This window comes from Brassica rapa, chromosome A05 (genome assembly GCF_000309985.2).
Source record: "Brassica rapa cultivar Chiifu-401-42 chromosome A05, CAAS_Brap_v3.01, whole genome shotgun sequence".
Classification (NCBI taxonomy): Eukaryota; Viridiplantae; Streptophyta; class Magnoliopsida; order Brassicales; family Brassicaceae; genus Brassica; species Brassica rapa.
The window spans coordinates 19,965,094-19,978,746 of record NC_024799.2 but is presented as its reverse complement, the minus strand read 5'-3'; the positions used below and the strand labels follow the sequence as shown (position 1 = coordinate 19,978,746).

The following is a 13,653-nucleotide window of genomic DNA, read 5'->3' as shown; positions in this document are numbered from 1 at the left end:
CACCGAGAGCGTTGTTTCCACTGTATAATTTTTTCCCTCTACTTGGCTTTCAAAATTTTCATAAAACAAATGGCGGGTCGTGGAAAAACTCTCGGATCTGGGGTTGCTAAGAAAGCGACGTCTCGGAGCAGCAAGGCGGGTCTCCAGTTCCCCGTCGGCCGTATCGCCCGGTTCTTGAAAAACGGCAAGTACGCCGAACGTGTCGGCGCCGGAGCTCCGGTCTACTTGGCCGCCGTACTCGAATACCTCGCCGCGGAGGTAATTAATTTACTCAGTTCTGTCGATTTTGTTAGATTAATTTCGTAAACCGGTTTTAACCGGTGTGAAATTGGATTTGTGTAGGTTTTGGAATTGGCTGGGAACGCGGCGAGGGACAACAAGAAGACAAGAATCGTGCCGCGTCACATTCAATTGGCGGTGAGGAACGACGAGGAGCTGAGCAAGTTGCTTGGAGACGTGACGATTGCTAATGGAGGTGTGATGCCCAACATTCACAATCTTCTTCTTCCCAAGAAGGCTGGTGGTGCTTCCAAACCTTCCGGTGACGACGAATAGATCTCAGTTCAGTTTCTATAATGTTGTCTAGATTTAGATTAGTCCTGTTTTAAATCGATCTTGTCTGTAAACGTTTGCAGTGTGTTTCAATTGTATTGTTTAGGTTAAACATGTCTGGTCTTAAAAGATTTGATCTTGAACTCTTTTTTTTTTGGGAACTGAAGATAGAGCATCGTGAACTTGAACAATGTTTTTCTGTTGGAAGATCAATCAGTACATAATATGAAATTAAATAGCGCGATAGTCTAGTTGACACAAGTATACAATGTCGTCTTTCAAGTTTGTATATTTATCATATGGGCTCAAGGTAAGGCCAAGTTCTTGGATTTGTAATTATTAGGTTGAAGGAGTTATGTTTCTTGATAAAGAAAATTAAAGAGATTCACTATTAACTATAGGGAAAGTGAAAACTGAACACACTACATCTAAATCTTTGAAGGTCTGTTAATTGAATTTTGAAGAGAGTACAAGTAGAGGATGATAAAGTCATTCAGAAACATATAATGAAGATGTCAAAACAATTGAGTTTCAAGAGAATATTAGAAGCAGCAGCCACGATCATTAAGGATAGGAGAGAGATAAGTTAACTTAGACTTGCACAGAGCTTGGAACATAACAGCCGACAAGATTGTAAAGTTTCGAGTCTTGAGAACCTATTCTCTCCACTTGTCTGATATCACCACTCTCCCCATCAATGATATATCTACTTTTTGTGTAACATCCGCCGTAAATATAAAAAACCACCACGGTCTTCTTCTCCTCGTCAATCAAGAAACTCCCAAACATACAACCATGACAGAGTAATTGCAACGTTTCAACTTTGAACAACTTGCTCCACGACACAGCGCCGGGCTCGATCTTATCCGTAACCCAAACATCAACCTTAGTACCACACTGGTGTTTAAACAACAATGCAACCTTCTCTTCTTTAACCGAAGACAGAGACGCAAAAGAAAAAAACTCACATGGTATAGGCAGACGCGGTCCAAAACCCTCTCTCGTAAAATCAAAACACTGTAAGAAATTCTTTCCTGATTGCTTATCTTTAGCAAGCCAGTAAGAGTTTCCCTTCAAAGACACGCCAGGTTCAGTATACTTTATTACATTGTTGCTGTGAAAAGCTGCATGAGGACGAGTCTTCCATGAATCACAACTCAAGTCGTAGATGTCGAAATTATCACTGGTGCTTAGCCTAAAGATTTTATGGCTACCACATGATTTGTCGTATCCAAAAGCAAACAACTCATTATACGAACGTTGTATTGGGCATTCGATCCATCTTGTTTTACCCCAATACGGGTTATAAACCAAAAGCCAACGTTTGTTGCGTCTCCATATACATAGCAGTAAACCGTTGCAGTGAAAGACACGTTGTACAAAGCAAACTTTATCTGAGTTTTTTTGAGTAATAAGTATACCTTTACGATTTATGCATGGACCAAAGGTTTTGTTGTGAAAGTCATAAGGATTGACGCTTAACACAAGATCATTGGTATCCCCCGTGATCACAAGAACCACCCTTTCTCGTTGTGCTGCTGCTGCTTTTTCAATGTGCTTATTGGCAACACTTTGATCTTTAGTTAAAACGTTCCAGCTTTTGCAAGTAGATCGTACTGTTACTATGGATTTCACCGGAACCCTAGAGAGAATCTCCTCTAGCAATTCCATAGGAAGATTGGATATCTTCGTCTTCATATTGTTTCAAGCTCCAAACAAAGGTCGATGAACAAAAATAAGTTTAGATCAATCTTTGAAGACTCTATTCCTTTTTTCTTCCCTAGTTGCTGTCGATAGATTGTTATTTAAGGCACTGAAACCCTAATGATTGTTAACGCCTCATAACTCGATTCACTGCTAATGGGCCTCTTTATCCACTGGCCCAATGACAATGATCAAATGAATAGCTTTTACTTAAAGATGCATTCAACTTAGACAAAAAGACTAGAATAGCACTAAACCAAGTTTTTGTTCTCAAAGTAGCACTCAAGGCTCAAAGTCACAAAAATAGGTTTCATTAAACAGATAAATATATACTTATACCCCTTGGATTAATTAATCTAAACCTTAGGGTTTAGAGTTAAAGGGTGGGGTTTTGGAATTAGGGTTTAAAATTTTATAAAAAATAAATACTAAAATAAAAAATAAAAATTTTAAAAACAGTTTCAAAAAGTGTTTTTAAATTATAAAAAAAAAATTTGAAAAAAAAATAAAAAAAAATTTCAAAAAAAATTTCAAAAAAAAAATTATAAAAATTTCGAATTTGAAAACATATAATCTGAAACTATAAAAAAAATTTCTTTTTTTTTTTTATTTTTATTTTTATTTTATTTATTTTTATTTATTTATTTAATTTTAAACCAGGGTATTAGGGATATTTTACCCTTCAATGAATGTCATTTTTGTGACTTTCTCCTTCTAGTGCTATTTTTGAGACATAAACTTAAAAAAATGAAAAAATTACAGTATGACATACTTTCTCATCCTCTATTTACACTTGGACATACTTCCAACTTGTGGAGTACTTTTTTGTTGTGATTTCTCTGAAATGCCCTTTTAACTAAACAAACCAAATATTTATTTTTAATCAATTAAGTATTTTTTATTTATATCCAATTTTCTACTTTACTCTTTGCTCTTCTTTCGAGAAACAATCCTAAGTAACTATATACTAATTTTTCATCAACTGACGGCAAAGTGTAGAATCTGAAAATATTTTTACAAACCATAATCCACTTTTGTCTCTCCTTCTCTATTGACAACAAGGTCTATTACTGGCTGTTTGGAAACTTCATGGACAAGAGAGACAGTAAGATCAAGGAGAAGCTCGTGAGCGTGAAGCATTCCACAGAGGTGAAAGCATTCAAGGAACAAACCGCCATTATGAAGCAGAGAGGAAGAAGGTGGAGGTTAAGCTACAAGTGGCGAGCATTGAGAAGCTGATGGAAGAAACCATTAAAGCTCTTCATTCTCAAATCGATGCTCTTAATCAAGACATTGTCAACACTTACGTCTTTGAAAAAACAGAATTATTTATTGCTCGGTCTTTCTCGTACTCATTTACAAGTAATTAAGATGGAAAATTTCTCTCTCTCTCTCTTTTGGATTGTTCGTTTCTAGTTTCAAAGAAGATAGCTTTATTTGTAATTTAGTGGATAACAATTTACTGACCACAACCACTATTGTCTATCAAATTGTCGACCACATCCACAAGACTATCCAATTCATGCCCACATCCACAGGTTTTCGAAGAGACGATTGAACATTTACTCCCAAACACAACTAAACCACAACTATCATGACCACAAATTTTCGGCATACCAACACCATTGTCCACGCTTCTGTCAACTAATTTCACTAACCACCACAATTATGCGTCCATAACCATGCTGTTCACTACATCAAAATTCATGACCACAACTGCTTCCTGCCGCACACAATTCGACCACAACTACCTTAACCACGGATTAAACACCAACCATCAGATCAATCTTAAAATCAAAAAAAAAATCTATCGGCTGTGCTAAAAGCTCAAAGCTCCGTAAATCTGACACATATTAATTATAAATCCACTTTACCGCTTTTAGTAGCGATGTACTTCTTTTAACAATAGCCGTCGGATCCCTTTAAAAAATAACCAAATCTAACGGCTCGCCATAAGGTGCACTGTTTTATGCACTTACCCATTAATTGCAACCAGACAATTTAACTAGATACTGAAACCTAGTTCCTTCAACCTTTATTTCTTAACCACGAAGTCCATTCCATCCAACCAAGGGGCATTTTTGGAAGGAAAAATAATAAAGTAAGTCACAAAGTACTCCTCAAGTTCAGAGTATGTGAAGATGCAAACAAAACAGAAAAAGTAACCTTCTATGTAAACATCTCTAAAAAAATGCTATTATTGACAATTGCCCTTCAACTTTATCGTAGAGCATGTGATGTCTGGCGTTTTATAGGAAACGTTAAACCCCAGAAAACTACGTAAGATTCATTATCTCAGGCCGGTCAGACAATTCAAGCGTGCGTAGCGAGTAACCACGCACGTGCCAGTCAGTCTTACAGTAACAACAACATCCTCAAGATTCAAATCTTCTCATGAAGTAACTAACTGTCTTCTCTTTTGTGAATAACTAACTCTAAATGTCCTAAAGACGCAACAGTTATGGATCATCCCACGTCTATGCTCCTTTTGTCTACGGACACACAGCTTCCCGGATCTGGGAATCGATCGTGATCACGAGCAAGTCCATGAGGTGTTGTTCTTGATCCATCTTCTTGATTTAGAAGAGCCATAAAGAATCATCAGGGGACAATGGAGCCCTGGAGTATACTCTCAAGTATTGGCTCAAATCATTCACTAGAGATCAATTCAAGCTTCAAGGCCGTACAGCTCAGCTTTCTAATCTAATCTAGGTCCACTTCTTCTCCTTCTTCAGTGAGTTGAGCTGGAAAAGATTGTGTCTTTATGGTTCAGGTTTTGTGTGTGTGTGTTTGCAGATATTAATGGTTTGTGTTCGCTAGCCTACTGATGAACATCTCATTTGTTGTTGAATTGTTTCATCTGTACATCTTAGTTTTGTCTTTTCTTGATTTTGAGATGATTTGTTGAAATAAGGAACCCCTCATGAGCATTGTGTGTGTATATCTTACTAGTTTCTATCATATAAGATTGTTAAAGAACATGGCTTTGATGTGTGCTAGTTTCTCTAGGATGATAGAATTGTGACAGTTTAAGCAGGGACTGTTAATGGGACTATTAATAGCTCTGAGGTAGTTCTGATGGAATATAGATTCAGGATTCTGAAAAGTAATAGCATAGCTTCTGCTTGCGAGTGACAGTTTAAGTGGATAGAACATAGCTATTAAACTGAAATGTTATTTTATTTCTGTTAATTCTGCCATCTCTCTTGTTGTGGACCACAAGTATTGATTTTTTTTTCTATTTCACTTTTCTTCTCAAATAGCTTATAGCTGCCATATGTCAGCAATCAGAGCCTGTAGTTGTGCAAATCGATAAACTTGATCTTGTTCTTGAAGAGAATCCTGATGCTGATGTGACAAAGGGCCCAAGCAGGTAAGGGCAACCCTACGTCATCTGTTTTGCTTCTACTCAGTCTTGGTTGAGGCTTGCTTTATTCCCCGGCCAGAATATTATTGAGTCTGTGATTCTTTTTTTTTTTGTTTTCTCATTATGTTCAGTGCTCAGTCTCCTACCGCCTCTGGAAAAAGTAACGGTTATGGATTTGCTGACAAGGCGAGGTATCTCTTCTGCTACTTGTTCAACATTCCAGAATTTTAGTTTCTTGGAGTCATATAAATCCTTTTGTTTATTTGCAGTTATATATATTTCATTATGTTAAACAGATAGCAGATGGAATGACTTTACTAGTTAAGGTGGTCAATCTTCTTCTTGAAACTGGTGGTGGTGCTCACCGTGAAGGAGGTGCAGCCTGGTAAGTTGCTTTTACTTCGTCCATTAGCGTTCTTTGATGCATAAACCTTACTATGGTTCTTAACTATCGGAGTTTATTATGAATGCATTGGGATGTTTCTTATGTATGTCTAATCTAAACTTTTGTACTTCTTATCTAGGCCTGCTGCTCCTCTGGCATCTATTACAATACGCAACCTTGTTCTGTACACCACTAATGAGAGTTGGAAGGTGAGCTCTGCGAGCATATTGTAATAAAATCCTTTTCTTGAAGGATAAGTGTTTCTGAACCTGATCGATCATGTAACAGGTTGTAAATCTGAAAGAAGCAAGGGACTTCTCTACTAACACCGGATTTATTTATTTGTTTAAGGTATTGATTGATGCCACTCTTTTTACCCAGTTGTCGTTGATACCACTATTCCAAACTACTTTGTTCCTTCCTGATGATCATCTTTGAAGATATTATTATTAAATATGTTTTGGTTTCTCTACCTGTGATGCATATACTTTCATTACCAGAAACTTGAATGGGCAGCTTTATCAATTGATCTTCTGCCACATCCTGATATGTTCACTGACGCTAATTTAGCCCGCTCTGAAGAAGAAAATCTCAGAGATGATGATGGTGCAAGCAAAACGAGTTTTCTTTGGCGGAGAACGCTTTTTAGATGGAATTTCTGGCCAAGCACATGTAAAACATTTGTTTCTGATTGTCTTTTAGTTGTATATATATATCATAATTGGAGTAGGACGCTTTAAGGAACTTAATGTTTTGGTGCGTTACCCCTGATGGTGGCCTCTTGTTCAGATCACAGTCCAGAGAACAGCACTAAACAGTCCACTTGGGCTTGAGATCCAGTTACACATTCCAGAAACTGTTTGTCCAGCGCTTAGTGAACCAGGTTTGAGAACATTCTCTCTTAGTTTTTAGATAGCTGGTTGATTGATATGGAACTAAGCCTACCCGTTATCCTTAGGAATAGGGTTACGAGCTCTCCTCCGCTTTTTAACTGGAATGTATCTATGTCTAAACAGAGGAGATGTGGATCCAAAATCTCAGCAGGTCCTAAATTTCATATTTCCTGTCGATCTTTTTGAAGGAAAATTTTGTTGTGAAATCTTTTTCTCACTCTTTATGGTATCTTTCAAGCAGTCTGCTGAAGCAGCAGGACGGTCTCTTGTCTCTTGTCTCTGTTCTTGTGGACCATGTATTTCTTTGCATTAAAGATGCTGGTTAGTTTCGGAGATGCTTAAATATAATATATCCTTCACTTTGCTGGGCTCAGAGTCCGACTCACCTGTTAGCTAATAGTGCAGTTTTGCATGGAACCATTACTCTTGTTTCTTGGGTTTAACTTTTACCATTCTTCATGACATTTCAGAATTCCAACTGGACCTACTGATGCTATCACTCCTCTTTTCTCGAGTATGTTCTCAAGTAGTAACTTTCCTGATATTTTTTCCTGCATACACAGTGATACTTTCTTAGTTCTGGAACATGTATAAGCTTAGTATGATTTGAACATAATGAAATTGGGTTCAGGACAAAGTTAGGAGTTCCATAAAGAAATTAGGGTACATGACTATCAATTTGCTCTCTCATTAAAATGGCAAAAATCTATAGTTAATATGATTACTGCATTCAATGGGTTTGACAATAAACTACTCCCTCTGTTCATGAAAGTAGCATTTTCTAGATTTATTTTTTGTTCCAAAATGATAGATTTTCTAAAATTTTAAGTTACTTTTAGTAGTTAATGTTGAAAAGTTGTATATTTTTAAGAAACATTGATTGAAAATATTTGAATTGGTTGAATATTATTGGTTGATATTTATTGGAAAATGTATAGTAAAATAAATGATAAATTCAATTGTAAAAAATTAATTGTTTTCCTAATATGCGTAAATATTCTAGAAAATCCTTCTTTCGGGAACAGAGACAGAGACAGAGGGAGTATAGTTCTCTTCCCAGAGACGTTGATATGTAAAGTGCACTTCCTTGCTCTGAGCATCTTATTGAATTATATGGCTCTGAAATTTTACTTCGGTAGGCCTATATGCTTGCAGGCCTGTATTTCAGACGGAGAATCAACTAACTATTTTACTAAGATCTTGATTGGTGGACTATTTCTAAGGTGAAAGTTCAAACTGCTCCCTGTCATCATATCAACAATTTTCTCGTGGCATGTTTACTTTTCTTAGTTGTGACTTACCCTTCTACATGCTCAAATAGTTGTTTCTGATGGCTCTTTCAAGAATTATACTATTACTTTCTCTATCACTGTTTATAGAATGAGGAACCCAGAAACTCGCTGACAGTGTTTGCCATTCGATGTTAGTTCCGGCGGAGTGATTTTTTCCCCTCTTTGGTTTATTTGTTTCACATGCATTTGCTGGTTTGGTGAACTATTGCTTTATGTTTCTTAACAGTGATTCAGTTTTCTTGTGCATGTGTTGATTTGAAACTTTATATTTAAAGTTCTTGCATAATTACTCATGATTGCAATTCAGGGATCTTTTTTCGCGCTCTCCTTGTGCTTTTATTCAACCATCTATGAAAGCTGCTACCGAAGATCTTGCAGTTCCTAACTTTGGTATTAATAATTCTGGACTGTATTTTCCAAAAAAAGTACTCCCTCCGTTTCAATATACTTGATGTTTTAGAGAAGTTTTGTTGTTTCATAATAGATAAAGTCTGCACAAATCTATGTAACTTTAACTTTATTAAAAACTGTGTAACCAATTGAATTTTTTTAATTTTTATTTATAATTAAATAAACTAATTTTATATTATAATTTAGTGATGATTTTGATAAAAAGTAGTTTTTCTTAATATTTGTGAATTTGAGTAAAACATCAAGTAACATCTCCATTGTACTGATTTATTTTCCTTCTATATAATTGGGACAGCCAAGAACTTTTGCCCTCTCATATATCCATTGGATAACGGGCCGTGGCAATTTGTTCAGGATGTACCCTTGATCTCCCTACACTCTCTTCAGGTCAAGCCATCCCCAAAACCACCACATTTGTTCTCAATGACAGTTATCCAGTGCCAACCACTCATGGTATGTTTGTGTATGTAAAAGAAAAAAAAAGTTTTCTACTCTTCAACAAATTCTTCACCATTTTCTTCCTATCTACTTTCTCAGGTTCATCTCCAGGAAGAAGCTTGTTTAAGGATTTCTTCGTTTTGCCTGGTAATTCTGTTAACTCTCTTCAGTTCACCCTCAAGGAGTTGGATGTTTCTGTTCCATAGGACATGAGTAACTTGGAAGATTCAGCAGATCTTTCAGCAAAAAAGGTCTTCGCTGGAGCAAGGCTTCACATTGAGAACTTATCCATTGCGGAGTCACCTACCCTGAAAGTTAGGGTACTAAACCTGGAGAAGGATCCTGCTTGCTTCGCTCTATGGCCGGGGCAGCCTATTGACGCCAGCCAAAAGAAATGGACAGCTAGAGTCTCACATTTTAGTTTGGCTTTGGAAACATCTCCCAACTCTTCTGAACCTCAGAACTCTCCTGGTCTGGAAATGGGTTTTATGGAACTGCGTTGAAGGAAAAGACGTGTCTTTAGAAGTTGCTATGGTATCTGCTGATGGAAAGCCATTGATAACAATTTCTCCTCTTGGTGGTATTGTTCGCATAGGAGTTGCTTGTGAGCAATATATTTCAAATGCTTCAGTGGAGCAGCTATTTTTTGTTCTGGACCTTTATTCTTACTTTGGTAAGGTTAGTGAAAAAATTTCGATCGTTAAAGAAAGCAAACGCCATAATACTATTTTTGTGACTGGAGGGTTGTTGGAGATGGTTCCTAGCACACTGCCGTAAAACTGGCTTTGAAGGATCTGCAGCTTAAGTTTCTTGAGTCTTCCTTTACAAGTTCTCAGGACACGCCACTCGTTCAGTTTTTTGGCAAAGATCTTGTTCTGAAGGTAACTCATAGAACCCTTGGCGGCGCTATTGCAGTATCCTCCAACATATACTGGGAAAATATTGAGATAGATTGTGTAGATACCGAGGTACAACACGAACATGAGAATAACTTGAATGACGCAGTTAGTTAGCTGTAATGGGTCAACAACCCGACTGAGGCGTGTCTTTTGGGTTGTCAACGGAAGACACGATGGACATAGTGGCAGCGTTGTTGTGACGCCTTTTCTTGACATAAGCATAACACATGTGATTCCCGTCAGTGAAAAGGATATGGAGTGTCACAGACTCACAGTTTAAGCATCGTGGCTTGTATCTCAGGCGTACGTCTAGGAGGAGGAATGAGCTACACCGAAGCTCTTTTACACAATGATTAGTTTAGTTGATTACACTTGCATCATTTTCCACAGAATATGAAAAAAAATAAAAGGACACGAAGTTCCTTCTTTTAAACAAGAAACGGCACACGTAGGTATAGATCATATCAACATGAAAGAACAAAAGAACTAGAGACGTTCTCAGACATTTATGAGCGTCCAACGGTACCAATTCAGGCCAAGATCATATCAAAATTGGTTTTTAACAAAACCGGGAAAATATGGTAGATGGTTAAGCTATGTCTATTGCCTATTAGCCTGAAAGAACGTGTAACATGTTATGTAACTATTAGTAACTCTCACAGAACGTTAAAGGAGAAGTAATCTGATGATTAGTAGAAGAGTAGTCACCTTTCTCAGGAACTTTTCATGAATCTTCAACGCTTCTTTACACGCTTTTCTAGCGTCCAAATTACCCGCAATATCACCCAATATCTGCAACCAAAAACACACTAAAGAGTTGAGTTTCTCATGAGGTATCTTGGCATAGAGAGAGATAGAGAGACCTGAACAACGTCGTCTAGGCCTTTAGCTTCTTTCAAGAGACGTTTGTTCTTTGTTTCAAGAACACTCGCCACAACAAAACAGCAAGCGTGCTGTCGTGTTGCTCGTTTTGACCACTCTTTATATACTTTCTCTCAAACTTACCATACTGCTTCAGTAACCTCGGATCCTGTTTGGTTCCTTTCTCTGTTTTTTTATATGATGCAAACTTGTTTGGATTGTACTCCATAGCCCACATCATCTGAAACCACATTCTTATTATCATCATCAGTTCAAAAAGAAACCCTAACAGAACATGAGCTGTGTCTTGTTACCTTACCTCCCAAAGGTAAAAGGCATCAAGGAAGGAGAAATCTCTCCTGAACAAAACCATCAGCATCCTTATAGCAAACAGAAACTCTCCACCGTCTAGATCTTTTGTTGTGTAAAGAAGAGTACATCTCCCAACTTAATGCATACAAAACAAAGCTCAAAAGAAGACAAAAGTATATAGTTAGTTACCTGTACAGTAGCTTCATCATTAAGCACCAAGATGGACTTTACCTTGAACATAACCAATATCAGGATTTAACCAAGCGTATATGGCAAGAACATCCCAAAGTCTTGCTTGGTTACTCTCACTCTCATAAAGCATAGATAATGATCCGTTCTAATAACACCAAGACCTGCATTCACCATATCATAAGCAGATCTTCAAGAACATAAACTTATGTATTAGTAAAAAAACCATACCTATTTGACTCAGTACTAGCATCCACTGGAGCACAAGCTTGTCTGTGACAGCAGTTTTCACAAGCGATTCTTGATCCTCTGCTGAAGATTCTTCTAATGGCTGACCATCTTCAGCAACAATAGCCATTGCTACAAACTTGCCACTACCAACGAGAGGAACCATCTTGTGACATTCTTCTTTCCAAGTAACTTACAGCGCATTGAGTTTAAGACATGAGGATCGACCAAACTAGTTCGCATTTTAAAGAAGGCAGAAGTATCTTCTGTGGTTCTGCCTGGATCGTAACCACCTTGAATGCGATAAGCACACCTTCAAGGTGCAAAAAACCCATCACAGTATGCTTTCAGAAATGACACAGTTAGGCATTCGCCGCATCTACAACGTAACATATACCTTTGAGATTAATAATTTGATTGTCTAAATTGAATGCCTATTTTTCTTGGCATTAAAGAGGATGCAGTAAAGTTGAAGAATAATTTGACATATCAAACACCTGAAACCAAAAAAAAATATTGATACCAGCGACTATGGATCATTTTACCAAGAAACTGAATCAATTAACAAATACATGCAGTTAATATACGTCTGTGAATTTGTTTGAGAATTTAATCGTTGTTCCCCATGATGGCAGCAACAATTTTGTCATCTTCAACACTTCATGTTTCTCTAGTTCCTATAACTGTACATAAACCAAACTTTTAACAGCAATCTGAAACATTACAATTATAGGGGAAAAAGTGTAGTACTCTTTATCATATTTTCAAAGGTGTTTTCAATCTATACCCTGCTATATTTTATGGTACGCTTTAGCGATACCTTTGATCAAAAGGCATTCTTGTGATTTTACCTCATCAGCCTCTGCTTTTTATTAGTAGAAGAGTAGTCACCTTTCTCAGGAACTTTTCATGAATCTTCAACGCTTATTTACACGCTTTTCTAGCGTCCAAATTACCCGCAATACCACATAATATCTGCAACCAAAAACACACTAAAGAACTGAGTTTCTCATGAGGTATCTTGGCATAGAGAGAGATAGAGAGAGACCTGAACAACGTCGTCTAGGCCTTTAGCTTCTTTCAAGAGACGTTTGTTCTTTGTTCTTTGTTTCAAGAACACTCGCCACAACAAAGACAGTAAGCGTGCTGTCGTGTTGCTCGTTTTGACCACTCTTTATATACTTTCTCTCAAACTTACCATACAGCTTCAGTAAACCTCGGATCCTGTTTGGTTCCGTTCTCTGTTTTTTTATATGATGCAAACTTGTTTGTATTGTACTCCATAGCCCACATCATCTGAAACCACATTCTTATTATCATCATCAGTTCAAAAAGAAACCCTAACAGAGCATGAGCTGTGTCTTGTTACCTTACCTCCCAAAGGTAAAAGGCATCAAGAAGGAGAACTCTCTCCTGAACAAAACCATCAGCATCCTTATAGCAAACAGAAACTCTCCACCGTCTAGATCCTTTGTTGTGTAAAGAAGAATACATCTCCCAACTTAATGCATACAAAACAAAGCTCAAAAGAAGACAAAAGTAAGGAATGAATACCTAGACGTTGGTGGAGTCTAGGATCTAATGACCTGTGAGAGCATACCAAGTTGAGTCTGTACCCCCATTGATGTGTTTTCTCTCTGAAAATTCAAGAAAAATATAAAAACCATGAAAACAACAAAAACAATACCAACGTTTTAGATTCTTACTACTCTTCCCATTGCACGCTCAAAGCACCAGAAAGCATCAGCTTCATCTTCTAGTAGGATTATCATTGGCGAACATATATCATCCATTCCTACACAAAAATATATAGTTAGTTACCATACAGTAGCTTTATCATTAAGCACCAAGATGGACTTTACCTTGAACATAACCAATATCAGGATTCAACCAAGCGAATATGGCAAGAACATCCCAAAGTCTTGCTTGGTTATTCTCACTCTCATAAAGCATAGATAACGATCCGTTCTTATAACATCAAGCTTCACCATATCATAAGCAGATCTTCAAGAACATAAACTTATGTATTAGTAAAACAACCATACCTATTTGACTCAGTACTAGCATCCACTGGAGCACACGCTTGTCTGTAACAGCAGTTTTCACAAGCGATTCTTGATTC

At 37.2% G+C, this 13,653-nt stretch overlaps 3 protein-coding genes and 2 pseudogenes across 3 annotated transcripts; 2 read left to right on the top strand and 3 right to left on the bottom strand.

The window, feature by feature from the left end:
* The first annotated feature begins 11 nt into the window (after positions 1-11).
* Positions 12-743, top strand: LOC103869292 (probable histone H2A.2). The gene is made up of 2 exons (XM_009147352.3): positions 12-258; positions 343-743. The coding sequence occupies exons 1-2, from the start codon at positions 70-72 to the stop codon at positions 553-555; spliced, it is 402 nt and encodes a 133-aa protein (XP_009145600.2). The 5' UTR covers positions 12-69; the 3' UTR covers positions 556-743.
* LOC103869388 (putative F-box protein At3g20705) lies at positions 584-6,026 on the bottom strand. The gene is made up of 2 exons (XM_009147466.3): positions 4,476-6,026; positions 584-2,482 (listed from the first exon to the last, which is right to left on the bottom strand). The coding sequence occupies exon 2, from the start codon at positions 2,248-2,250 to the stop codon at positions 1,144-1,146; it is 1,107 nt and encodes a 368-aa protein (XP_009145714.1). The 5' UTR covers positions 2,251-2,482; positions 4,476-6,026; the 3' UTR covers positions 584-1,143.
* A 1,034-nt stretch (positions 6,027-7,060) lies between these two features.
* On the top strand, positions 7,061-9,778 carry LOC103869290. The gene is made up of 7 exons (XM_033292045.1): positions 7,061-7,222; positions 7,372-7,415; positions 8,057-8,124; positions 8,501-8,583; positions 8,900-9,057; positions 9,142-9,189; positions 9,277-9,778. Exons 2-7 carry the CDS (start codon positions 7,392-7,394, stop codon positions 9,352-9,354), a joined length of 459 nt encoding a protein of 152 aa, XP_033147936.1. The 5' UTR covers positions 7,061-7,222; positions 7,372-7,391; the 3' UTR covers positions 9,355-9,778.
* Positions 9,779-10,265: 487 nt separating this feature from the next.
* LOC103869288 lies at positions 10,266-11,725 on the bottom strand (annotated as a pseudogene).
* Positions 10,269-13,522, bottom strand: LOC108868800 (annotated as a pseudogene).
* Positions 13,523-13,653: the final 131 nt, after the last annotated feature.

What these genes read in the sequence shown, in the direction of transcription:
- LOC103869292 (XM_009147352.3), top strand. Translation starts at nt 70, where the DNA reads ATGGCGGGTCGTGGAAAAACTCTCGGATCTGGGGTTGCTAAGAAAGCG. An exon ending in TCGAATACCTCGCCGCGGAG is followed by an intron (nt 259 to 342) that starts GTAATTAATTTA and finishes GGATTTGTGTAG; the next exon opens with GTTTTGGAATTGGCTGGGAA.
- LOC103869290 (XM_033292045.1), top strand. Translation starts at nt 7,392, where the DNA reads ATGCTATCACTCCTCTTTTCTCGA. An exon ending in ATTGGTGGACTATTTCTAAG is followed by an intron (nt 8,125 to 8,500) that starts GTGAAAGTTCAA and finishes ATTGCAATTCAG; the next exon opens with GGATCTTTTTTCGCGCTCTC. An exon ending in TCTTGCAGTTCCTAACTTTG is followed by an intron (nt 8,584 to 8,899) that starts GTATTAATAATT and finishes TAATTGGGACAG; the next exon opens with CCAAGAACTTTTGCCCTCTC.
- LOC103869388 (XM_009147466.3), bottom strand. Translation starts at nt 2,250, where the DNA reads ATGAAGACGAAGATATCCAATCTTCCTATGGAATTGCTAGAGGAGATT.